Raw genomic sequence first — 27,260 nt, 5'->3', positions numbered from 1 at the left:
ACACTTCCAGGGATGAGGCACCCATGACTCACCTGGGCAGCTGTTTCAGTGCCTCAGCACTGTAATTGCGGTGGGGAGTTGAGCAGGGGTGGCCAGCTTCACCTGCAGGAGGTTTCCTTGGTGCCATTCCTCATCACGGATCACTGACACTCTGTGGGCAGAGCCCCCTGTCCCCTCTTGGCCAATGAAACACTCCTTGGGTCTAAGTGCATTTAATACAGGTCTCCATTTTCCTGCTCTGCAGTGAGTGCTATTGGATGATGTTGGCAGCTTGCCCAGAAGAGAATCCATCCCTTGTAGGGCTTTGGTAGTCCTATGGAATATTTTCATGGGGTGGGGGGAGGGGGAAAGCAGTAAAAATCATATACCCCCACTGGTGCAGCTGTGCTGTCAGAGAAGTGGTTTTGTTGGCTTTGTTAATGTCACTGGGGGAAGTGGTACTGTTAGACTGGCAGAGGAATTCCCTCTCTGGCATATGTTACATCCACACTGAGGAGCTTTGCCAGCATATCTAGCAGCAGAGCTCTCCCAGTGTAAACAAACGCTGAGTGATTGGACTCCTGAAGCCTGAGCTTGCGCTGCATCAGACAGCGATGCTCCACAGCAAACACTGCAGGCTATATGTGACAAGGGGGGCAAAACCCTTCCCCACCTGCCTTCCTTCACAGGGGAATCTTTGGCTCAGCTCCTGCCAAGCCCACACCTGGAGCTGCGCTTCAGCAGGCTTTTTTCATGCACTGACTTCAGGGAAATACACATCTTCCTGTGGACACTTAACGCTGGCACCCCTGGAGCTCTGCAGCCTGAGGCTGAGGATGCTGCTTGGGATTGGGGTCAGTTGCATGCTAGTTGATTTCCTCTTTTTCTTTGAAATAGCAAGAAAATAAGCAAAAGTACAGGAATTAGGAATATTAGTTCTTAGCTTTTAGGAAGGAAGGGAAAGCAGATTACAGCTGCAGCTGCAGCCAGGCTCTCTTATGTATACGTATCACATCCTTCAGGCACACTCCCGTGCATGTGCTCTGGTAGGACTCTTGCCTAGCTCAGGCCACAGCAGAGGGGCCTTCAAGGCTCCTAATAGCAGTTGCAAAGGCAGCTTGTAAGTTTTATGTGCATGGCATTCTCATTTTCTTAATGCTGTGCCAACCTATGTTTGCTGTCTGAAATATAAAAATTAGATGGAAACTTGAGACAGCAAAAGTACCATACGGACTGCCCTGGTGCCCTTAGACTACAGGATTTGTACCTTAGGGCTGGGTTAAAACCTTCTTCATGGAAGTCAGTTTATAGACTTCCACAAAATCACAGAATCAATCATGTTGGAAAAGACCTCTGAGATCACTGAGTCTTTGAGGGAACACCACCTTATTAAGTTGACCTTGGCACTAAGTACTCTATCCAGTCTTTCCTTAAACACCTCTAGGGAAGGTGACTCCACCACCTCCCTGGGCAGCCCATGCCAATGTTTAGTCACCCATTCTGTGAAGAAAAGCCTCCTAGTGTCCAACCTGAACCTTCCCTGATGCAACTTGAGTCTATGTATGTTGATGGGAATTTAATCAGGGTCTAAGGGAAGTGGCAAAAGTACTTTACTTCTACTGCAAGGAAAAAAAAGTACTGTTTTCCTGAATATTGTTTAATTCAGGTACATATCTGAAAAGATGAACTCAAACAGCTGAACCAGTTTTACAGAGTCATTTTTGGAGGGCAGATTAATGGAAAAAAGCAGCTCTAATTTTTGCATAAGGTACCATTTATAAAGACTGTCACAAGGCCTGACTGCCATTTTAACCAAACTACACATTTCATTTGCAAACTTAGCTGAACTTACATTTTGAGGGCTATCACACTGAAGAACTGAAGCAGCTAAAGCAGAACATTTGTGTGTTTGAATGTAGGTCACTGTTAATGATGGCTAGTCAGGCAGAGGAGCATTTCTGAATGTGTGCAGAGGAAAAAAAATCAGAAAAGTTGGAGGAGTCTTCAGCCAACTAAAAGTGCTCCTGGTTTCAGATAGCATAGCAAAGTGGAGGTTGAGGGAGCACAGAGTGGTGGCTGAGGAGTTGATGTGGCCTGTTGGGCAGTAAAGAAGAGGTGGTGGTTACGTTTGTGTGGCTAAATGTGGGATTGGATTTGCTGGTTTGGAAGGTGGTGGTGTGTGGTCTGAGGTGGGAGAGATGGAAAGATGGAGTACAGGGAGTGGTGTGGGGATGTAGGATGTAAAGCAGAGGAGTGTCAGATGTGGGGCTAGTCATGCTGGTGGCTTTGGAGTGAGGTGATGGGACCTAAGAGCTCCTTCTGTGGCTGTCACCAGTAATGGTGTCCAAGGGCAAGAGGTTCGGGAACCTTTATGCTCTATTGTTAATAAAAAATGGACACTAACCACTTTTCAGAGAGTTCTTCCAAATGACACTCCAAGCACTCTTGTAAGTCTAGGAGATGACTGGAGCTTGGGACACTAAGTAGATTCCTACTTTTACCTTCTGCTGTGTCTTGATTAACTTGGTGTCTGGGTGTCCTTTTCAGCAAATAAGAATTTTAGAGCATATCATAAGGCACTTCCCTTCCTCTTTGTATTGTATGCAGGGTCTAGGTGAGTTGTGGAAAGGTAAAATTTCAGCACATAAAAAAATTTTAGTGCATGACCTGTAGGAGCTTCAGTCTTTTGCTGGACCTAGCTCTTACTATCTATGTGTCTGTCTATCTGACTACTTGCTGTGCTTTCAGAGCATAGGTTCCCTCAAGCCAAAATACAGGTGTGTAGTCCATGCTGGCTGCTGTGCAGGTTATTATTGAAAAGTTTGTGGGTTGCAGGTTTTTTTTTTTTGTAGGATGGGAAAAGTCAGTGCTAAAGAGCTACAGTACTGCAGAAACTGTATCATGCTAAGGTCTGGGTCTGTCATGACACCTGATTTTAAACAGAGCTGCACTTTGTTGACAATCCTGATCTGTGTTTTTAGTTTAGCTATAGCATCCTGCTAATGTGCCATCAGTAAGATGTGCAGTTCTTTAAGTGATTTGGCGCAAGTGCAGAGTGCTCCTTACTGGAGATGCGGAAGATGCGATCCTTAGAAGTGCAGCTGTGCCTCCTGCTGTCCTGGGAGGAGCAGGGGACTCCCATCTGCAGTCCTGTCAGCCCAGCTGCTCACTGACTGTGCAGGAAGTGCTGCACCTGCCACTGGTCCCCAGCAGTGGATGCTTCCTCGAGAAGCAGAGGATGTCTTTCTGTGTAGCTGTGTAGCCACTCTTTTTTTTCCATTCTACCAATCCCCAGGGAATTTGTGCCTCACAAATTTGTGCCCCACATTGACAGTTTGTGAGGGCCAGTGGTCTGGGACAGAGCAGGACACCCGAATGCCGAAGGGATGGGCCCTGCTGGGCATGGGTGCAGGTGCAGGCGGGAGGCAGCAGCTGGCAGGGAAGGAACCGATGGGAGGTGTTGCACAGTTCATCTCCTGCAGCTTCACCACCCAGGCTGGTGTGAGAATGGCCAGGCTTCCTCCTCATCATGCTTTTAATCTCATTTTTGTCCCCTGAACACAAACCCTGGCAACAAATCCCAGCCTGTAGTGCTTGTGCAGGAGGTGTTTGCCCCATTGGAAGATCAGTTGCCCTTGACCAGTCAAAGGGGTTGGAAGCAAGGGAAACACAGCTGCTGGGGGACTGAATGTGATCAGTAGGAGCCTTTTGTTAGCTTTGCTGCATTGTGCAATTATGGTATTTTTACTGATTAGATTGTGGTAATGCTCTGTGTGTACACGGTGCTCTGAAACATGGAAAGAGAACTGTTCTGTGCTGCGAGGGGAATCTGATATAAAAGGGTCCAGGCAGGATGAAAAGGATAAGGGCTCAGTCTTTGAACTTCAGGCTCAAGCAGCCATACACCTGAACAGGATGTTTTTAAGTGTCTGCTGAATGTGGCTGCTAGTTTGCAGCTAGTTTACATTTCTATTAGTTTCTGCTTTCTAGTTACTGAGATAGGCTTCTTACATAGTAAACCCTGTTGTACTTATTATATGTTGTGCTAGATAAATGATTGATGTAACTTGCAGGTAGGAACTGTGTTCTTACTCACTCTACCTAGTAGATTGCAGTTTCTATATAAAGGCCTTGTACACTTCTCATTCTGTGACCCAGTTTGTCAACTTGTTCAGCAGTGAATGCAAGTAAACAGCTGATTTCCCATATATATAGCTGAAGATGTCCACTACTTTTAATTAATCTCATGTTTACTTGAGAATCAAAGAACTGTGGGTTTGCTTGGTTATTTTTTTAAATTTATTCATTATTATACACATTCCTTGCTTATTTTCTTCATATAATTTCCCTGTCCAAATGAACTAATAGTGGCCTTTTTCATTTTTTCTAAGACCACCCCGTCATACCTTTTCCTGATGCAGCCTCTCTGCATTGCCCTTTTTTATTCACTTGTTATGTTGTTTAAAACCATAGATTTAAACTGATCTAAAGGGATGTAACATTTAGCTAGGTACCACCTATTTGCATTGCACATTGCTCCCCACCTTTTCTGGACAGTGGGAAATGTACTTTGCTCCTTGATAGCTACAGTGCATCACATAAGTGTCCTCATTGAACTAGCTGTGGTTTCTAGCACTGCTCCCCAAGAGATTAAATCTTAATCAGAACCTGTCCCTGAACCACATAGAAGTGGTTTAAACAGTGGCTGCTCTGCATATTACCTTCCTCTCATCTCTTTGGATTCCGCTGTGGCACTCTGGTCCCTAATTAATAATCTGTCATGCCCCTCTGGAATCCCTGTCTTTTCTAATTATTATTAACCTATTTTATTTGTATTACTAGAGCACACAGAGGTTCCAGTTGGACACTGAGGCCTCTTTGTACTAAGAGCTGTGGATACATATAAGAAACAGACAACCCCCATTAATGAACCAATGGTGTTGGTCTATGATAGGAAAAGGATGAAGCAAATACCGGAGAGGAAAATACATAACCTCTTTATTTCACTGGCTTTGTGTACATGCAACCTACTTTTTATTAAGCTAAGCAATTTGGGAATATTGCTTAGCTTAATAAAACTACTTTTATATATCCTTTGTCTCTGTACAGATTAGCTGTCTTTCAGGTGGACTAGGACTTACCTGCCTGTGGTCTGCTTACATGATGTTCTGGTACATTTTGAATAGTCTGTGAGGCTATAAATGTGATCTGTGTGAGAGGTCATGCTCCTGAGCTTCCTGTAACTATAAAGGATATCATGTACCATATGTGTGATTTTATCACAGGCCTGGCCCACATAACTGCGCTTCAACATTCTGTCACAGGGCTGGTTTTGTTCCTCAGGTCCCTTACTGTGTTTCTCAGCTGTCTGTAGGAGAAGGTTACCAAAATCACATTAAGATTTTCCAGGTAAATAATGGATTTGCTTCATTTTATGGGATCATTAATACATTATATTTCTAGCAGAATGCAAATGCAAAGATATTTCTAAATTCTTTACCCATATGCTTCTGTCTTCTCTTGTATAAAAATGCTTGCAGCCACAGAGCTGAGAAAATGTACCCTGCCTCTTTTATCATTCCAAAGTCTTTTCCCTTGTTTTGAAGGAAGAAAAGACATTTCTAAAGATTTACTGTAACTTATTTTATTGTTTTGAGGAAGATGATTTTTAACGGAAAACATGCATTAGAGTGCTGGTGGGGCTAAGGTCTCAGTGGTGTACTTGGCATGTATTTTAAGCTTCTAGACCTGATAGGGAACAATTTGCTGGGTTTGAGTTTTCTTTGTTTGTTGTTTCTTTAATCTTCAATTGAAAATCATGTCTCTCCTTACCCTCTCCCCTTTCTTCCCCATAACCCCCCCCCTTTTTTGGGGCCTCTTTTTTCCAGTTATTATTCAGTCTTTTATGAATTATGTGCAGCCTCTTATGAGCTGGTTGTACATGTCTGGGTTTCTTAGAATTACTGAGTTTAATGTGTTGGAGACTTTGGGACATTTTGTGTTAATGTGGATTACATTATGAGACAAGACATTTACTTCTTTTAAGAGAAACCTGGATTTACTGTGATTTCTTGGGAGACATTATTCATGTTTGAAGAGCAGAATAATGTTAAGGTTTCTCAGAATGAAAAGAGGCCTAGATGAACAAAGAAGAGAAAAAGGAAATGTTGGATACAAAAAAGAGACAATGAGGTAGCACGTGTAAAAGGAGATAAACCCCAGTTATTATGCTAATAGTTTAAGATAAAACAGTTATAAATTGTAATTATATCATTGTTGTGTAAATATTAAGAACAAATAAGAGAGAGCATACTGGGAGCATCAACATGGCAAAAATTCCCAGCATCTTATTCTAACAAGGGATGTTGGCATGATAGCTTTAGATTTCTTACTAGAATTAAGAAATAAATTAATAGAGTAATCAAAAAGTGTTTAAAGGAAGAGACATGAAGGTCATGGTGTTTTCAGGAGGGCTCTCTCACCTCTTGTGTCCTTCAAACTTACTGAATTTATCTTTTGGCCTGTAGTCCTTCCATAGGGCTTCTTTAGGATTCCCTTTATGTTTAAGTGTAGTAAAGGGTTATTAAGCCACAGTGATTTATCATAGTACCAAACAATTTGAGGAGTTTGGAGGGTGTGTGTATGTGTCCTTTCCTTGAGGAAAGGAAGATTCTTCAACTCATATCATTATCAAATTCCTTGTATTACAGACTAGTGGCTTTCATTAAGACTCACCTGAATTTTGTTTAGATAGTGACTTGTGTTTTAAATTTGTTTGTGCCAGGCTCACCCTGTCATGCTGTCACATTTTTGTGGTATCAAAAATTACCTCAGTGGTAATAATTCTGTATCAAAAAGTACCTCTGTGGGTCAGAGGTATCTTTGTGGGAAGGCACTACCTTGGTTTCAGCTTGACAGAATGTTTGGAGTCAACCTTACGTGAAGTTCCCAGTGCTATGCAGGTGGATGGTGCTGTGAGTTTATGTAACCTTGGCACACATGCGTGTAACAAAACCTCCTGTGAGTGTAAGGCATGATCAAAGGCCGTGACACTGTGTGTTGCAACACCTCTGTTTCCAGCGGCTTGCCAGTGCACTTCTGTGCTGGGCTTCCCCCTTCTGACAGAGCCAGGTGTCCAGTTTGGGCAATGATTTGTTTGCTAAACTACTTCACAAAAATCAATGAACGTATTGTGAAACGACGCTTATGTGCACACAGAATTTAGTCAAGCTGCGGTAGGTTAAGCCACGTCCCTGAAACTCTTGGGGCAGGCTGCTTTTCCATGGAAGGGCTACACTTTGCTTTTGGGGTCTGCAGAGGTTGAGCTGAAGGCACCGTGAGTGCGGCTGCAGAGAGCAGACGGCTGCCTTGCCAAAAACTGTCATAGATTCAGTCAAGGTTTTCCTCTATGTGAAGCTGTTTTTCCTCCGGGGTGAGAAGGGGCTGTTTAACAAACCACAGATAAAGGTCGTTAACATCAGACCCTGGAATTGGTAAATTATTAACTCCGGGCGCTGGTATTTCCCGCGGAGGTCTTCGGAGCATTTCTGATATATTTCCCTTTAGCAAACCGATACCCAAGGGTGGACCGGAGCCACAACGAGGGCACCGACGGCGGCACCGGCCACCCGCGGCGTGCGCGTTGTGCCCCGGGCGCGGTCACTGCCTGTCCCGAGCAGGGGCTGTCCCCGGCTGCCCGCTGGGCGCTCGCCCTGCAGCCAAACCCATCACGGCACTGGGCTCTGTGCAGCAGCAATTTGAAAAATTCAGGAGCGCGGCGAGGCCCAGGGCCGCTCCCGCCCGCAGCCGGGGCGGGGCGGGGCTGGGCTGGGCTGGGCAGGGCCGAGCGGGGCCGCGCCTCCTTCCTCCCTCCCTTCCTCCCTTCGCCCGCCCCGCCGGGGCAGAGCCACCCGCGACCGCGCCTGGCCGGGGCACCCCTGCCCGCGCTCCTGCCCGCCGCCCCCCGCCCTCGCACGCCATTTCCTGTGCTCCGTGTTTACTTCCCGGTTCACAGCCTCCAGTGGGAGCGATCGGCGCCGCTGCCTGCGGAGGGAGCGGGAGGTGAGGGGAGCGGCGGGTGGGGGACGCCGCTCCGGTGCGGCGCGGTCCCGTCTCCTCCCCGCGCTGAGCCGCCCGCCTCTTGTCTTGCAGGTGTACCCGGAGCCGCGGACGGAGGGCGAGTGCCTGAGCAACATCCGCGAGTTCCTGCGGGGCTGCGGTGCTTCCCTGCGCCTGGAGGTGAGTCGGGGCTGGGGGCGCCCGGCTCGGTCCCGGGGGCGGGGGGTTTCTCGCCCTCCCTTTGTGCCCGGGGACGCGGCTGACAAGATGGTGGCGGCCGCCCCTCCCCTGGCTGCGGGCCCGGGGGGCTGCGGGGAAGTCGGGGCTGCCGGGGCGCTGCCCGATGCGGCGCGGTGGCGGCCGCGCCCCGGCAGGGACCGCGTGGAAGGAACGCTCGGGGAAGGGAAGGGAAGGGGCGCCCGTGGAGGGAAGGGAAGGGAAGGGCCGCCCGTGGAAGGGCCGCGCCGCTGCTCGGGCAGGGCGCGCCCCGTCCCTGTGTCACTGCAGCCACGAGTGCCGGGGCCGGGGTTTGCCTGGCCCCGGGGCGCTTAAAACCACTGCTGCTCCGTCCGAGTGAATTCTCGGTATGTATACATTGTGTCCGCTTTATTCGTGGAATCGCTGTGGAAGCGCAGCGGTCGGCTTAGAGAAATAAAGTTGCCTACAACCGAGCGAAATGCTAATTGAAGAAAATGGCAGGTGCTGTTTCTTCTATTTAAATTTGCGTTACATAAAAGCCCTGCAAACTGCCATCTTTTCCGAACGTGTGTTAGCAGGGTTGCAAATTAGGTTCTCGAATATTGCTGGTATATTTAGCTATAGCAAGTACATACTGCTGTCGAGTTTACTTGATGTTGGCGTGTGGGAAGAAACTGATGAGATTAAAAACAGGTTTCAGCTTCTCTGCGTTGGGAAGTGAGAGATATTGTCATTTCAGTTCTTGGAGACATTCTTTTTGGGTGGAAAAATTGGTTTCTTGTGCTTCTGGACTTAAATTAATGTAGTGTTGCCTTAATTAATTTGCAGGGTCTTATGGTACCTCTGGTCTTGCCTGTGATTTTGCCAGGCAGTAACTGAATGTCATTAAAAAAAGCCTCTGATTGCCTTCCTGAGGCCTCTAAACAGTGAAGTATCATTAGTGAAATAAATGATACTTGCAGGACTTGCCCTTTATCTTAGGTTCCCTCATGGATAAAGATGGAAATTAAGACTGCTTTTAGCACTCCTCTTGTGAGTAAGCCCTTAGATTTTTACCTTCCTTCCCTTCTCCTCGCCAAATACATAGAAAATCCCTTAGGATTTCTTGGGAGTAAAACCAAATTAAGTTCTGAAATACTCAGAAACCAGGTTTTGGGGTTAACAGTGCATGATGTCAAGCATTCTTTTTGCTTTGGAGCAGTTGTCATGCCCATTTGTCTTTTCTAGGGCCACATTGAGCTTTTCATGCTTTGAACATTCATGGGTGTGAGCAGATCCGAACTTCAGGTGGTAGATATTCATGAACTGGGGAGGACGTACTTCTGATCTCAATGCAGAAATAAATTGAGTGTTGTAAATGTTAAAGAGGGGGAAAATGGCATTAATATAGTCTCCTCTCCTTTACTAATTTCCTTTATCAGGTCTCTCGAAGCTTGAAGCCATTGCGATTGTGACAGGCTGGGAATAGTTACAGTGTTGCAGTTTTGCCTCTTCTAGTTGCAAAAAGCTTTTGTCAGCTCTTTTCCTTGGGGTGCCGAGAAAATGAAGAAAAATGATTGAAAGAAAAGATAATTTTGCTGAGAACCTGAGTATCTTTGGGAATAGTCAAATTGTTAACCTGGCCTCAGGGGCTTCTCAGCAAGAGTGCCGGAAACACCTTTCATATGTGGAGGTAACTGGCAGCAGTGGCTTCCAGCTCAGCATGTTGGAACAGGAATTACTCCCAAGCTACCAGAGAGTTCAGAAGCTGGCAAGAAGGGGCACAAATGCTTGGGCTTGTGGAGCTCTTGTGTGTGTATTTATGGTTTGTACGTTGTCTGTTCCCTGTTGTTTTCTCATTAATTTTTCCAAGCCCCTAACTGTGGCCAAAGATGAGAGCAATGGCAGCCTGGATTCACCCAGGGAGTAGCTGGCAGGGCCTCCTGGCCATCCGCTGCTCGTGGGCTCTTTCCCCTCCCTCTGTTAACAAGGTGTGAGTCAGCCCTGGAGGATCTGAGCCTTCCTCACCGTGGGAACTGGGGAGATGCCACAGCTCCCTGTGCAGGGTCTGTGTAATGCTTCCTGAGCCTCAGCCAGGGGGTAGAGATTGCGTTGAGCACAGAGTGTGAGGAGCATCTCTGCAACCGCTTTAGGGGATATTGTCAGAGAGGGCAGATGAGCTAACAAGGAGTTAGTGGTGAGTACAAATATTTGACAAAGGGTTAGATGTCTATCTGGTATCTTAAATACTAGAAACATTTGGACAATATGGGTATCAGAGGAAGCTCTAGGGTGGTGTGGGGAGATGTGACATTATTCTGTGCACTAATGTGGTACTTTTCCTAATAAGTATTCCACAATGTGGAGATTTTTGTGACTTATAAGGGTTGTGCTTGAGCCTTACATTGAATGTGAATTATATGTAGTTGGATCAGATGATTTCTCCGTGTGTGATTTTGTGAGCCTGCTGAAAGCGTGGTAGTGGTTTGGTTAGCCCAAGATCAGCATTGCACAAGCACTTTTTGCTCCCAGATCTGAGCTCATCTTGGAAGCAGTGGTGGTGTGTTTTTATGAAGCCATTTTAGAGCTCCTTGCCTTGCTGGAGCTCTGTAGGTCTCCAGTTTAGGGGACTTTGTTACAGCATGATTGAGAATTTGATAAACTGCTGTGGTTAATGGAAAGCTGCACAGCAGTAGATGGCTTCTTAGAGATGCTTTCATCTGCAGATCCCTTTTTTAGAGGATGTGATAACTTTGGTTGCTTTCCTACATGTAAAATAAGGGGCAGAGATGAGAAAATCTGTTGGTTTGGAAAAGTGCTGGTGTCTACAAGTTGTTCTTGTTTTCTTCCTCTTGCTTCCCAGTAAGGTTGGGTTGTTAGAAAGATAATAAAACATTCAGAAAGGGTATTTCAAATTCTAATGAGGAGGATTGCTGTTCCTCAGAGGAAACCAATGGCTCCCTTCCCACACCCCCCAGTATTTTTTGATATTTAAGTTTTCCATAGAAAAGAGAATACTTAATTTGGAGCTTGCAGCAATCTTTGTACAGCAAAGCATAATTCCAGAAATAACCAGAGGAATGTGCTGCAAGTATTGGGTTTTAAAAATTATTTTTAACACAGTTTTCTTGTATGCGGATACAAGGAACTGAGACCCATTAATGAAAAAATGTTCCTAAGACCTCCACCAGGGACTGAATTTCCATATTTTTCCCTTCTGAAAGCCATTAGTGCATCCTTAGAATAATTGTAGTGTTGAGTAGTTAATTCTACTTGGAGCCTTCAGTGCTGTTGCTGAATGCCTGTATAGATGGAGGGGACTGTAGAACAGCCACCTGTGTTGTCAGTTCGCATCTTACTGTGCACCTTTTCCTTAGGCAAATGGGATATTTGTTAGCTACTGTTCTTGCTATTTTTGCTTTAAAGGCTGTTTTCTCACCCAGTTTTCTCTTTGGGTGGGAAGACATTTAACTGTACTCCCTTCTGAGGAGCATGACCTGCTTTTCCAAACAGGGTCCTAGATACTTATTGTACCTGGGGGGCTCAGTTCTAGAAGAATGTGGTGGATATGTATAGGTAAGAAGGAATTCACTGCAGGTATATCTTTCACAGAAATCTTGCAAAGGAGAGAAAAATGAAAAAGTGATGGCTTATTTCTACCTGAGCCCTAGCAAGTTTTGCCATTGTGATTATCTTGTACCTGTGTCATGTTACTCTAGTTTTGTTTTCTTTCAAAGGAGCTTGAGCTTCCCAAATATAATGCTGTCTTTTCTTATTCTATGACCAGAGCTGTTTGACAGCTTGCATTTGCCCTGCAGAAATCACTGTATAGTTCAACAGCAGTGAAGTTTGTTGGGGGAGCAGTTGAATGTAGAATAATAAACAAAAATAGGTTAATGGAAAACCATGTTAGTAACTGCTGTTTAAAGGGCAGAATGTTTGACATATCCTGTGAACAATGCCACAGTCTGTGTGATCAAATTCCATAAGTAGCATCTTGCAGGGGTTTTTTGCTGGCTTTCAGAAAATAAAAGATTAATGCTTGCTTATCTGAATGTTAACAGGTTTCTTAGCTCAAAAATATTTTGTATTTTTGACTTCTTTACTGATGGATGAGATAGCAACTGCTCAATGGAAAAAGGGAAGCCATGGATCTGAGAACCCTTTCTCTACCTGCTAAGAGACCTGCTTGCCTCTAGGATTCAAGGATGGTCATTTTATTACAAAGGCAGCCATGCCAAGCCCAGGAGTTTATTTCTATAATAAACTAACCAAAGAAGAAATGAAGCAAACCTGGCAATCTTACACAGTGTGAGATCCTGTGCTTGTGTATTATAAAATCTCTTGAACAAGAGAGATTTGCCCTTAAGGTTCAGAACACTGCATGCAAATTTGTAAAATAAAATTCATAGCACTCAAGATTTAATCAAGATATACAAATGCCTGTAAATGGCTATAATGGAGCTCCAGCCTTGGGGAAAAGTTTGTGAGGGGTGCCAGTGTCACTCTGTTAGAGCAGGTAATCTTAGGGGAGCAAGGGAACCTGTCTGTCTTCTTCCCTCACACCCACACCTAACACAGCAGTTTATCTGCTAGGTGATGCTTCTTTCCCCTGAGCCTTGTTGCCCACTTCTTTAGATCATTAAGGCTACAATCCTACTGCCAGTGTGGACTTGGAAAGGTATTCTGCCAGTTGACTTTCAAAGACCTATTTGTATAAGGAAGGTGCAGAGCTGTGCTGCTAATGTGGATGGACTTGGCTGACATTCACTTGTTGGTGAATTAGGAATAAATAGGTTTCTAGTACTGAAGGCCTTCATGCCAGTCTTAGGATTATGATACAAAAATTAAATCATCTACATATCCTTTCAGCCCTTGTTCAGACTATGATCTTTATTTTGTCAAGAACAATATTCCTTAGATTTGCTCCTGGGTTTATTCCAACATAATGCCTTTCGCTCCCAGAAGGTGTGCTGCCAAATGCCTTCATGATTCTTAAATGTCATAAATATTTTCCAGAATTTCAGTGTTTTAGAGTTACCATTCTTTGCTTATGGACTGCACATTGTGAAGTTTTATTTCGAGGCAGAGATTTTATTGGTATATTTTTCAAAGGGGAAAAGTTGTACCTTTTAAGATGTGTCTACTGTATTCCTTCCCCCCAACTCCCACTCTGATTTCTACTTGTTCACTAAACTATTCTGAATATATTTTAGATATCGCTTACAGCAAAGTGCCGTGTGTCTCTGCAACTTGTCTTGTACGTCCAGACCTCTGACATGTGACTGCTTCTCTCTCTGTCTCACACCCTTAGTTTCTATCCTTTTTCTCATGTGTAAATATGTGTTTTTAAGACAGGGAGATGCTGTTGCTTGACTTATTTACATTATTTTCATAAGCATGGCTTCTTGTGATACAGGGAATTTTTATGATGGACAGAGTGGCAGGCCTAAGACTGAGACTGTGTTTCGTGTATTTATCAATCCTTTGTATTCCTATGGAAGAGAAGTCTTTGAATACTACTTTAAGGGTGCCTTACAGATAGAATGGTGGAAAAACAGTATTTTTTTTTTCTGATATTAACCCAGTTCCTCATCTTGTATACCATTTGTGCATAATGTCATGCTAGCTGAGAAGGTGACACAGAGGCAGGAACATATGGCATTGGACAGGGAGGAATGGTAGTATCAGAAACTGTTTTACTTAGTAAAACCCAGTCTGAAACACAAACGTGCATGGTAGCTTTTTAAATCCTTACATGATTCCCTTTTCACTTAAACCTTCCTGCTCCTTCTGTGAGAATTAATCTTGTGTGAGCTTGTTGCATCAGCAGTAGCATGATATTGTGCTATCACCTGCTGAATAAAGTGTGTCCAGTGGCTTTCATTAAAGAGAAGAATGAAGCTCCTTATTGGGGTACTGGTTCAAAAGCACCTGATACACGATAATTTGAAAAGACTTAGAAGAAAGCTATCAAGTAACAAAAGTGGATACTTAGAAGAAAGCTATCAAGTAACAAAAGTGGATTACAAGAGTGTCTTTGTAATGAATAATGTAACAAATAGTGCTAGTATTTTTGAATGTGCTAGTATGTTTGTTTTGTTGGTTTTTTTTTTTTTGGTTTTTTTTTGCTGCTTGAGGTCTATGTTCAGTATTTTCAAGGTAAAAAGATAATTTAAAAATTTTGAATTAGACCATGAATATTTTAATTCCTGCCAGTTCTTTTGTATTGCCTGATTTGTGGTACTGTGAACACAAACATATAAGACAGCGTGCATATAGAGACTGGCACAAAGGATCTATCATGGGTGCAGATTCCTTTCTTTGCTGCATGAAACAAATGTGAGAGAGAGTCTAATGTGTCAGAATACATCCAAAATGTTTCTGACATGTCTTGGTGGTCAGCACGTACAAGGCAAGTTGCAGTGACACAGTAAATATTAACTAGTCCTCCTAGATTAGGCTGGGATTGAGTTAATTTCATTCCTAGAAGCTGATATAGTGCTGAATTTTGGATTTAGAATGAGAATAATGTTAGTAACTCACTGTTTTGTTGTTTCTGAGCAGTGCTTACAGTAAAGCAAGGACTGTTTAGATTTTTGTGCTGTCCTGCCGGGGAGGAGATTGGTGGACAGGAGGTTGGAAGGGGACCCAGCCAGGACAGCTGATCCCAGCTGACCAGAGGGACATCCCACACTGTGTGGTGTCATGCCCAGCACTCAGACTGGGAGGGGGTCACTGGGGGGTGTCCACCTGCTGTTCCTGACCTCTGGCTGGGCCCTGGTCAACAGGTGCTTGTGCATCACATTTTTTCTGTAGTCCCTTATCATTGTTATTTTCTCTTCCTTTTCTGCCATATTAAACTGCTTTTATCATAACCTATGAATTTAACCTTTCTTTCCAATTCTGTCCCCTATCCCATTTGTTGGGGGGTGGGCTGGGGATGAGTGAGTGAATTGGCTCAGTGCTGTTTAGCTGCTTGCCCGGCCAAACCACAGCACTGGGGTAGATCTGTTCAGAGCAGTTTTGCAAATGAGTTGCTATGTGCTTTGGGAGAGGCTTCTGTGTAACTGCTTCATTTGTGGTGTTTCTTTGGATCTTGAGAATAAAATGAACCTTCATCTAGCAATTAAAATGTATTGCACTATTAATAGAGAATGCACAGAAGACTTCAGTGTTATGCTCAAATATAGCAGACTGTTTTCACAAGAGGATTTGATTGCTTCTTTGATAGGAGTTAATCATCTGAGGGAAGGTGTGGTAACTAGGAAAGTTGGGAGAAAAGGGTGGGTAGAGAGAGTTGGAGGGTTTTGAGCAGAGTCCTTAAGGCTTAAGAAGGGAGAAGAGTGTGCTTCATGATTTATAGGCTGTTCTCCTGATGTGTCAGAGGAGTTCTTGCCCTCTGATTTCTTTAGCCCTGTTGTGCTCTCCTTTGTTGTGAAGCACAGTGAGGAGGGGCTCATCTGCTGGTTTTCTGAAGGGTGGGAGCTGTGGGAAGGGGGGCCCTTCTGATTAGCCCTGAGCAGGGAGCAAGCAGTGCGGAGGTGGTGGGGATGCCGGGTGTGAAGGCGGCTCTTGGGAGGAGAGCAGGTGAGCTGCTCTGTCCCTCTCAGCAAGGAAACAGCAGGGACAGTAGGAGATGGCATTGGGACAGTGTGGCACCTGCTGTGCTCAGCAGAGAAGTGCATTTCAGAAGTCAAGTCTTGTTCCTGTCAGGACCTGCCTGCCTTTTTACTTCCCAGAGGATGGCTATGGTCTTGTTAGTTGCTGTTGTGGTTTTTATGAGAGCCTTGTGAGGTTGGACTTAGAAGGTCTCAGACTCCCTCCCTACACATATACTTTTTATCTTGAATAGTTTTTAGGAGATTTTTTTAGCTGGCAAGCATACTAAAAATAGACATGTAGATAAATCTTGCACTGTACAACTACAATTGTGTATACTGAGCACAGCTACATTGTCATTAGCAGTCAGATTATTTCCCAAGCATGTGTGTGATAGAGGAAAACAAAAAAGAATACAAAATAGGTTATAGTTGGTGGTGTATTGTGTGAAGAAATCTTGGGTACCTGCAGACCTTAATGACATAAAATGTTTTCTTAATGTACGCATTTGGAGTAAGAAGGTCCTCAGAGCTGAAGTGCATCCTGCAGTGTGTGAGATGGCAGTGCTCAGTCTCTTCAGGAACCTGGAAAACTTTCTCCTCTTGTGACAATGACTATATTGCATCATTTTGGCAAGGGAGGAATTCTGGCAGAGCAGTTGCTTTGAACCTTACCTCAGATGAGGACTGTGCAGAAGAGTCCATCCTGCTGCTTTTGTTTGTCGTCATCTCGCCAGAATCTTTTCATTTTTCTTTGAACTTAAGAGTTGACATAAATCACTTCAGTTATCTGTAAATTGTGGAGTAGCAAATCTAGGTGTTTTGTGAGTTGCTCTGATTTCTTAAGTGCTTCCAGCTTTGCAACTGTTCCTGACTTCTGCTTGCATGTAAATATTCTGGCATTTGTGGGAAAGGTGATGTGCATTCTGCAGTGGAGAGTAGTTTTGTAGCTTGATTTTGTAGTTTGAGTAGCTTGATTTTGAAAGATGGTGTTGAGGAGAGGGGAAAAGCACCTTGCTCTAATTAAAAGGAAGAGAAATATTAGAATATGGTGATTTCTCCATTTCCTTTAGGGGAGTTATCTTATTGTGCTCAGCTGAATACCCAAATGACTCTAGCACTTGCATGTTTCAGCTTGAGCCCTCTATTTCTCTCTAGTTAACTGTGTTTAGATGTTTCATCAGATACTGGGTTGGTCCTATCAGTATTACTGAGAGCTGCAGTTTGTGTGAAGAGCAGCATGGTTTTTTGACACTTCTAGCTTTTCCCAGGTCTTTTTGTTTTTCAGGAAATACTGAAAAACTCTAGGTCTTGGGGAAAATTGTACTGCTGAAAACCTCAAACTCTTTTTACTGAAAAAGCGCTGCCTTGAGCTGTGTGCCTCTTACTCTTCCTCTGGGATGAAGCCAGCAGGATGCAGCTGGTTGGATAGCCCAGGGGCAGGTGAGGAGGGAGATTCAGCTGTGTGGGAAATGATGTGGTGTTTTCAGTAGGTGGCAGTCCTTCTCTGAGTCAGTCCAGGGCCAGTGGCGAGCCTGGTGACAGGGAGAGGCAGGCACAGAGGGAATAAGAGGGAGCAAAGTTTTCCTGTCAGTGCCATCTTGTGGGCCAAGTGTAGATGCACGGGCCTGAGCACTGGTGCCTTGGAAAGAAGAGGGGTTTTCCTTGTGGTGCAGGGCTTCTGCTTGAGTGCTGTCCGGAGGTGGCTCTGCCCTGCTGGCAGCTTTGCTGGGAGCCTGTGTGTGTCTTTACTTTTGGGGCCAACAGGGAGAAGGTGAAGCATTCTTGGGGTACCCTTTGCTTTCTGCAGCCCTGGGCTGGAGGTTCATGTTTAGCAGATGAAACCCTGATTAATTCTTTTTTCTCAAACTTCAGCTGAAGTCATAGACTTCTTCCAGTTTTTTGACTGTTGTTGGCCACACTTCTTTGAATGGAGTGTTTAGGAACTGTTAAGTAGCAGTTGCTTTTGAGTCCAGTTTACAAATAAAACGTTAAATACTGAGCCAAGCTCCTTTGATACCAATCCTCAATGCTGCTTCCTTCAGCAGCCCTGTGAAAGGTAGTGGTGCAGCTGCCTTAGGCTGTGAAATGATAAAGGAAAAACTAGAGGTGAGCGAACCCAAAAACAAATACGTGCTATTACTAGCTGATGTAAGGGCATCTTCACAGATCCTCTCCTGCTGGTGCTGAGTGATTTTTTTTAATATCTAGATTTAAAAATATTCCCATGCTCTCCACTCTTATTTTCCATCCTCTACCATGGCATGTTTTTCTTGAGGAGGATAGAAGACTTATCAGAGAGAGGCTTAGTGATGTTTAGTGAGAATATGGTGATAATGTGCTTAATAATTTTTGCCAGATATATTCTTGTTAAATAACTTGCAGAATTCCTGCCTGATCAAGTCTTTTCCATGTGATGTCCACTCTTGCTTCACAGCAATCCCTAGGCTGTTTTGCATGATGTTTTTAGGAGACTGTTGGCTGGAAGTATCAGCAAAAGCAGTTCTCCTAGGCAAGTACAGCTGAAAACTGAACCGCTGCCCTAGCTTTAATTAAATTATCTCTTGTTTCCTCCCCCTCCCCCCTTCTTTAAGTTCCCCTCTGAAAAATTTCATGAATGGGAACTCTGGATATCTGTTTTCTTGTTGCCCACCTGCCTGGCAGTGACTGAGCATGGCAGAGGAGGGCACACTGCTTTAGATCAATGTGAGCTGCAATGGCAGCACCCCAGCAAGGTATCAGTCAGTTCCATGTTTTACTTTCCTGACAGAGTTGTAAACTCTGTCAGCAAGTGTGTATTGTCTGTATTATTTTTACGTCATCTAGATGAGTTTACGTTGTTTCATGATTATTTCTAAAGAAATTGGAGTATAAATACATTTTGCTTTGTTTTTAGATTATCTGAGAGATTCCCAGTAAACTGTTCATTGCTTCCCTGCCAATATGTGTATTAGATTTTTCTTCCAGTTGTGGCTGACCCTCAGAACTGAATTGGTTGAGTGGTTGGCACAGAGGACTGAGTGGAGAATGGAGGAGTCTGGGATGTCCTCTTTTGTCAGCAAATCAAAAGATAGATATCAAATAAATAGACCTTTACATACTTTTTAACTGGAGCAGCCTATTCTTCAAGTGTTTTGAGGTTCATTCAGTCAGTACAAAGCAAAGAGAGTGGGAGAGGGAGTGGAATTTATCACACCCCCTCCACGTGTTCACTTACTTAATGAATAGAAATTAAGTAAGAAAAAGATAGTTCTGAATTCTTAAGTCTCTTAGCAGAAAGTGCCTGGAAGCACTTGGTTTTAAATAATCAGGCACAAAGATTCCTACTTGTTAAATTAACTGGCTTTCTGTTCAATACACATTGAAATGCCCTTTTTGTTTTTGCATGTTTTATATGTTTATTAGCTTTATAGAGTGTCCTCAATGTACATTTTAGGTAATTACCGTGTTTTGTCTAAAAGCAAGCCTCTGCGGAAATCATGACACAGTTCATCATAGTCTTTGTTGCTAAAGCATTTAAATCATGTATGTTAAAGCATTTAAGTGTGTGGAGATAGGGTAATCGCTCACTTTTTTTTCCCTTAAGATTGATGCCAAAGGTTTAGGAAAGTGTTTGAATTACAAACATGGAACAGAATGTAAATCTATACTAATCTAATCATTATTTGAATAGGCCATTTAAATCCATCCACCCTATGGGCTTGTGAGCAGCATAAAGTAAATTACAAGAAAATGCATTTTCACACCCTTTGCCTTAGGCTAGTTCTTCATCCTGGTGTCACATGAACATTTTGCAAAAGATAAATTTTATGGATAAATGCAGCTGAAGTTATTTTCTGTACTTGGCAGTAAAACTGAAAGAGAATTCTTCATTGTTAAAATAAAAAGTTGTAGTAATTACCTGACTTTGATATTGTAAACTGCTGATAGTTAAATTGACCACATCTATGTATTATTTATGGCCTAAGTTAATTAGTTGGCTTGGAGGGTTCAGCAGTTTTGAGGATGCCAGTCAGCTAGTTGTTTCCTGCCTGTACTTGCTTATTAAGATGGCTTATCTCTTAATTTTTTTAGTTAATATTTCTTGCTAGAGGTATTTCAAATGTCACTATAGCATTCAAAACTAAGGGAATTAATGTCATTTTATTTATAGCTGTTTTCAGCAAATGCAGAAGAATATACATGTGCCTTTAGAGCACTCAAAACAATCTCAGGTCTTGGGAAAGTACACTTTGAGGCAGAAGTGAGAGACTGTTGTAACTTAGAATGCTGCAGTTTGTTGTTTTCAATTGACACACTCAAAACACTGTAATTTGGTGTGGTTTTGCACAGGTGTAAACAAATCAGCTTTTGTATTATTTCAGCTTAAAATAGGTAAGTGGAATACTTATCTTGTATTTTAAAAGCATTGTAAGACTGGAACAACTGTAGGCTTAACTTTTGCACACCACACCACCCTCAATTCCATTTTTGATGGGGATGTTACTTAAGAAATTGCTATGCCAAACCCGAAAAGTGTTATTGGCCCCTCTCTGTATGTGCATTTTGCTAAACAGGTAATTGCTCAATTTTTTTCTAGGAACCTTGCCTGGTTCCAGCTGGAAAGCTGTTCATTGCTCTTCCTTTATTCATTGGATGGTCTCAGACTTGGATTTAAGTATGAGTTTGGAGGCAGAATTAGTAGGTGCTGTATGAATGTAGTGCTTTCCACAGTACTTTTTATTTGTTTTGGTTTCTGAAGGAGTGGCATGACCTTGTTTCATGGTGTTTGAGCTGCAGCCTTGGGTGTCTGGTTTGCCTCAGCTGGAGCTGTGAGTGCAGAGCAGGCTGAGGCCAGGCTGTGGTCTAGGGTAGAGAAACCCTTGAGGCAGCAGAGCAGCAGTGACACATGCCATCATTTACCTATTTCTTGCCCATCCATAGTCTGGCATGGATGCTTGGCAGGCTCCAAGGTGAGATGGTGCAGGAAGTCAGCTGGTAGAAATAACCCTGCTAACCTGCTTGCTTTCCTACCAAACTCACCTTGTGGAGGTCAAGAGGGAGCTTGGGCTGGCACAAAATGTGAGGATAGATTATTGTGCAGTGAATATGTAGATCATCTTTAGGTGATCCTAGACTTGAAAAAAAGTAGGGAGAAAGTAAGTTCTCTGTGGCAGCTTGGTGATGTTTGGGAGATGTGTGTCTCTGTGTCTCCATCTCAGCCTCTGCACCTGAGCTGTCAGCTTATCTGCCACTGGTGGTGAGCTCAGGTTTCTGCTTTGTGTTGAGCTGGCATGTTCTCAGCTGCTGTTTTCTAAGTGTTGATAGCAGAGGGATGATATGACTTGGCTTCTACACCAAGTTCTTAGTAACTGTTTGTTTCTCCTCTCCCATTCTCTCTTTCTTGTTGGCTCTGTTTTTCCACTTGTGTTTTGAGTTCTAATCTTCCTTTCTGCAATGTTTTCCTAGGTGATTTGCCTCTGTTTCCTCATTCCTGTCATTCCTAGCTTAGCATCAGCTGTCTAACCTTGATTTCTGATGTTTCCAAGGACAGTGCTGTTTCTGGCCAAAGAGACAAGTATTTTTCTGTCTGTTGCTTTCTGTAGATTCTCTGTGGTGATGGTCAGGTGCTTGAAATGCTGAGAACTATTCCAGGAAAAAAACTGGATTGCTTTAGTTTTCAGCCAATTCAATTTGTTACAGCAAAGGGGGTGATGGGCTCAAAAACTAGTGGGAAAGGGAGAGTGCAACTTTGTAGCTGAGTGTGTAGTTAGAGCAAGTGGGTTTTGCAGAGGCTGCAGGTGTCTGTAACACTGTCCTTTCCTGCCCTCTGAGCTCTGTCTCACGGATCCCAGCTAGAGCTAGTTATGGAGAGGCTTCCTGTTATGGTCAACAACAGAAACCTCTCCAGAGGATAACCTGTGGTGGGTGGGATCAAGTCTTTAGGGATGCAAAAGAAGACAGCATTGACCTAGACAGCTGAAAAATACTGTCCTAAATTTAGGTAAAACTTATTCCTGGCAGTGTCATTCTTTGTCTGGCATGCTCCTCCTCCTCATTTCTGGATGTGGCCTTTTTTTTGCATGGTGTGAATTGGGCAGTTGCTTTCTCTTGGAGGTAAAGCTTGTCAGACCTCTACTTGTGCCTTGTGAGAGACTTTTGACTGTTGGGGGGATGCACTGCTGTGCTCAGCCCTTCAGATAGGGTCTTCATTGTTTTGCTTTACTACTGGAAGTGCTGAAGCTGGATAGAGTTCTGTCTAATTGCTGCTTGTAATTAATTGCTGTCAAGTTTAGTCTGTTCTTGGTAGTAGTTAAGGCAGGTCTCATCAAGGAGTGTCCTCACTACCTACTGAATACTAATAGTTTCACTAGATAAATGGCCCAAGGGAAATAATTATATTTCATGGCAGTGTCTACCCTCAGGTAACTGTGGTGGTGTTTGAAGTGAAATATACTGAGCTTTGTTTGAAATAATCCTGGTTTTAATATTACAGGCGACTTTTTCATCTTTGTGCATTTCTTTTCTTCTGTAGAATAGGGAGGCTTTGTAGTCCAGAAGAGGAAGCCTTGGGTGCCCTTCTTGTGAGTTAATGAAGGATGTGAAATCACAGCATGAAACTCTCTCGTCCTTTGTTTTCCTGCCTTTTAAAAAGCCTCTCTGAGGGAATTTATGCAAGCAGATGCAGCCTCCTCACAGGCAGTGAGCTTGTTTGACATTCAGAGAACTTGCTCTCAAGCAACTTGGAGAGAGCATGGCTGTTCACCTGCTCTCATGGCTGGAAGAGTTTTTGACAGAATACCTTGGCCATTAGTTGGGGTGGCAGGTGGTACTGGAAGGAGACAGTCTTATGTTGGAAGACCCAGTGGCTTCTAGTACTTGTAAATTAAATTGTTCAGAAAGCACTAGAATCATGGAGTTTAGGGGGGTGAATTGCCATGAAGCAGGACTTGAATTGCTTTGGTAAAATCCAAGTATTGCCTTGTGGCTTAACTCCCATTTTAAACGGTGGTATCAAGTTTGGGGTTATGGTTTGAATGCCTGTCTGAAAGGCATTGCTTGTAAAAGGTAGTGTGGAAACCACTGCTGCAAGCTTTGAGCACAGCCTTCATGGGTGGATGGGATATTTATTGTTGAGGTACACTAAAACTAATTATGTTGCAGGGCACAAATATGAGGAGTATGTGCTGTACCTGTACAGTGTATGTGTATTGTTGTATCAGGTGTGTTGTATTGAGCAACAGTCCAATCAGTGCAAAATAAGGCAGGCTCTTCTAGAAGCTTGGCAAAGGCCTGGCAAAACAAATTCTGCCTGATTGATAGTACAGAGCAAGCATATGCAGTCAGTGCTTAACAAGTGAGAAGTACTTTTAATAGATCCTTTGTGTCAGATTTTAAAAAAATGTATGTTGATTTCCAGAGCTACTGTTACTAATTAGGGGTTAAAAAGAGTGTTCTCTTGATACTGTTCACTAGGAGTTGTGATCTGTTGGAAAACTTCAGTATTGTCCTGACTTGTACTTTGTTTGCTTTGCATTGTTTCTTGCAGTGTATTTGAAAGAGTTTCTCACCCACATTTTTGGTGTTTGTTTTGTTTTTTGGAATACAAGTCACTTTCTTGATGATGTCATCCATAAAGATAAGTTGCTGGCAGTACCATTTTGAGATAACTGCTGAAGATTTTTAAGCAGTTCCACTTTGTTAGAACCATGTCTTTGCATTTCTTAATACTTCTGGAGCATCCAATTGGAAAGATTTGTTTGACTTTTTAACCTGTTTCTAGAATGGCACATTGTACTCCGTTATCACACAGGATGTGATGCTTCCTTTCGCCACACACAGAGCACCTTTGAGGGTGCTCCTCTGCGGCTGGATCTTTGTGATCACAACCCTAGTTACTGCTTTTAATGAACAACTTACTGCTTTTCTATTTCATTGCATTGGCATGTGTTAGTAAATCAGAATGTTTTGCAGTCTGCATGTCTTGTAGAAGTTAGATTTCCTGTGCTGCATGACTCTGGAAATAACTGGATCTCTGCTTTGGTGCCACAGCCAAGAGGTTGACATCTTGAGACTGATGTTAGTCGCATCAGTGATCTCAGCAGGAATTTTACGTGGGATTTTTGGGAAGTCTAATGGAAATAATAATTTGAAAAGGGTTTATATGTGCTCTTAGTTTGGCTTTTTCTGAGACTTGTGCTAAATGCCAGTGTTACAGCCATTTACGGCTGTACAGTGATGAATTGTGTTTCTGAGGATGTTGTAGATCCATGAGGTTTGGTTGGTATCCTTTTATCTGAAAGTATTATGTAAATCACAGTTTCAGTTTTAAATGCTTCCCTGTAGGGGTTTCAGTTGTACTTGAAGCCTCATTGTGTTAACTCGGCAAACTTGACTTCTCTTATTAGAAAATTGTGAGCCTCCCACAGAAGTCCATTAGTATAAACTTCAACTCCACAGTATCAGCTGTGAAGATGGGTCAGTATAATAATCCATGACTTGTTCTTCTAGACTAAGGCTGACTTTTTTGTGGTATTTAAATAGCAAAGATTAAGTGGGGATAAAACTCTCATGTGTTAATGTATCACATGAAATTTTTATAACAAAATGCTGTGCCATAACTTTAACATATTGCTGTAGTGATATTTGGAGCTGTTTCCTTTTGCTAATCTCCTTGCAGTCATTTAAGGTTGGACATGATTGCTAGCTGATTTTGAAGTGGTGCAAAGTTATGTTGGTGTTTAGGGGGTGCATTTAATGGTATTAGTATTAGTGTTTGCCCCTCTTGGTGGTGAACAAGGTTTGCTGCACATCTTGTGCTGTGGCTGTGGACTGCTACTGTGAAATTGGGTAAACCACATAGTCCCAATAGTCTTAGACACAGCCCTGCCACTTTGTGTGACTCACCCCATGATTCTGTGACCAGATCCCACACTGGAGAGGTGTGGGGGGCACACCTGTGGAGTCAGCACTGGCCATTGGGGTAACAGGGCACAGTTAGCTGACCTGGGTACAATGTTCTCTCAGTCTTCTCAGGGGTAACTGCTGTCAGAATGTTTCTGTGTCTTCCAATATGACAATTTAATTGCTTGGCTCAACTTTTAAATCCTGTAATAATTGTGAAACAAAATTTGATGCGTGGTTTTGAGCATTTGGGAAATAAATGCTAATTACTGTTACTCAAGCAGTGTTTTACAGAAGATTTTTTTGTTGTAACTACACTAGCATAAAAAACTTTTTACCTAGCTTGATTTTGACATGAAAAATGTAGAAATAGTCCTACTGCCTTCAATGACCTAAGGATAACTGTGCAAGTTCAGATCAAAGGCTAGCTTACCTTATCTTGTGAGATGCAGGTCTCTTGTAGTTGCCTGGAAGAAAAGTTAAAAAACCCAGACAAGCTGGTAAAAATAGAGCATGATAGCTGCTGGTGAATCTTTCCAGCTTCTGACAGTTCATAGCAGAGGAGCTCCTTTTGGAGTCAGGGACGTATCCCAATATATTTAACAGCACAGTGGAACTCCTGTGGCTTATTTAAATAGCTTTCTAATGCTGCTTTGAGCTCTCTTTACCTTCACAGCATCCTATGGCTGTAAATTCCATGTCTAAATTATGCATTTTATATTTTCTTTTTGTTTGTTCAGCTGCTGCAGCTGGTGGCAGTGGGTGCCTTTGTTTTTGTGTCAGAGGTGTTCTCCATGCTCTATGTGAGTTCATGGCATTAGGGTACTGCCCTACATCCTGTCTCTTTCCAAGATGAACACATTTAGTTCACTTTTTCCTCATGTGAATACCATTGCAGTAATTTAGTTGGTTTAAACAGTTTGCATCTCTGTACCCCTTCTTGTTTTGTAGCATCACAGTGGATCACAGCTGTATTTAGGCTACAGAAATAGTAAAAAAAAGTTTGTTGCCTTTAATTTTCCAGTATTGTTTTTCTTGGACTCCATGACTTGGCTGATTAATGACCTGAGGTTGTTACCTTAATGTCATCTTTTACCTGTCAGTGTAAATAGCTGATTGAGAACTCATTTCTGTGCAGGTATAATGATGGAGCTTGGGTTTGGTGGTTTTTTGTTTTTCTGTTATTTTGCCTTGGGGTAGATTTGCATTTGTTGGCACTGGATTTTGCCCCTCACTTTAATGTTTGGCTGTTGATACATTGTACGGTGGCTGCTCTGTGAGTTCAAGTTTTGATTAATTCAAATAGTTTCATTCTCATTAAAGTTCTCTCTCCATGCCTTGTGTGAAATTGCAGGTACATTATGTTGAGTAATGTGGCTCCCAATTTGGATCTGTATTGGTCACTTTTGGTACTCCATTCATGGTGAAACCCAGTTGTTTGCATACTGTTGTTTGTTTCTTCTGTAGCACTTCTGAATCCTCAAGAGGAGTCTCCTAGCTCAAATGACCTTTGTTTAAAATAAAACCAATACTTGTTGTGTTGTCTTTTCAAAGGATATTCAGATATGATGTATTATCTGAACTGCCCTATGTTTGGCTAGTTGCTTTAAGATGCATAGAAGCATTTTGGAAAGGCTCCTTCCTTCTACCAAGGCCATGTTAATTCTTTTCTAGTTCTCTATTTATGCCAACCTCACCAATTCTGTTTTCTTTTTTCTGTTACATCTTTTAATAATTTACCAAGGTTAGGCATATGCTTTACTGGTCTATAGATCTCTGGACTTCTTCCATTCTTTCCTTCCTTAATCTTTAAAGGCTTAGTTCATGTTTTCTGCCTTTCATTCCTCTGCTGCTGAGGCTGTGCCAAGTATGATGTTGCTCCCTGTAGTTAAAATTTCAATTTAGTGTCTGAGTTCTTTTACTGACAGGTGTCATGGAGTCCTGGCAAATCACAAAGATGCTGTGCTTGGTCACTCACTGTTCTGTGAATTCTAGCATCAAGATTAATTATATTTACAGCAGTGTCTGGGAGAAACGCGGTATTTAAAGGAAGTGGAATAGTCTGCCATTTCAAGACTTAACAGAACTTGTTACAAGAAAATGAAGGATTTGAGTCTGTGTGAGGTGCAGATAAATTGAGTCTTCTGTCAACAGAAGAGATGAGTATGTGAGATCAATAGGATCTTGGTAGCAGGCAGCATGGAGAAAGTGGAAAGGTTATTTTCTATTTCTCTTTGCACAGGAGCTAAGGGTTACTCAGAAAAAAACAAGCAATTGCAAGGTCATAACAAATGAAAGGAAGTGATTCTTCACCCTGTAACTAAGTTGTGCAAATGATTTCTGTGGTTTTTGTAGAAGTTGAAATTGCATCATTTATGAGGTGACTATAGAAATCTAAAACATCCATTTAAGACCTTTAGATGCAGATAGTCCCTGAGACAAATGGTTAAAAATAACCTTGATGAACTATTACTATATCATATTTGCCTTTCTGTATTCTTCCTTATTGGCAAATCTGAGATGCAGGTTTTGGGCCTGAATAGGCTGTCACTGATTTTTCTT

At 42.9% G+C, this 27,260-nt stretch overlaps 1 protein-coding gene across 5 annotated transcripts in view; it reads left to right on the top strand.

The window, feature by feature from the left end:
- Positions 1–27,260, top strand: part of ARHGEF7 (Rho guanine nucleotide exchange factor 7) — a 116,951-nt gene that overhangs the window by 7,320 nt on the left and 82,371 nt on the right. For 3 of the 5 annotated variants that reach the window (XM_054272277.1, XM_054272276.1, XM_054272275.1), the window contains exon 2: positions 8,131–8,217. Coding sequence is in view for 2 of the 5 variants with exons in the window: in XM_054272276.1 (XP_054128251.1) it covers positions 8,131–8,217 (87 nt within the window). In the remaining 3 variants the exon portion in view is untranslated. Of the gene's footprint in view, positions 1–7,888; positions 8,041–8,130; positions 8,218–27,260 lie in introns of those variants that run through there. The other 2 variants (XM_054272280.1, XM_054272278.1) reach the window with 1 other exon arrangement.

This window comes from Melozone crissalis, unplaced genomic scaffold (genome assembly GCF_028551555.1).
Source record: "Melozone crissalis strain CALT ecotype California unplaced genomic scaffold, PUWL_Pcris_2 ptg000013l_1, whole genome shotgun sequence".
NCBI classification, from domain to species: Eukaryota; Metazoa; Chordata; class Aves; order Passeriformes; family Passerellidae; genus Melozone; species Melozone crissalis.
This window is presented reverse-complemented; position numbering and strand designations above follow the sequence as displayed.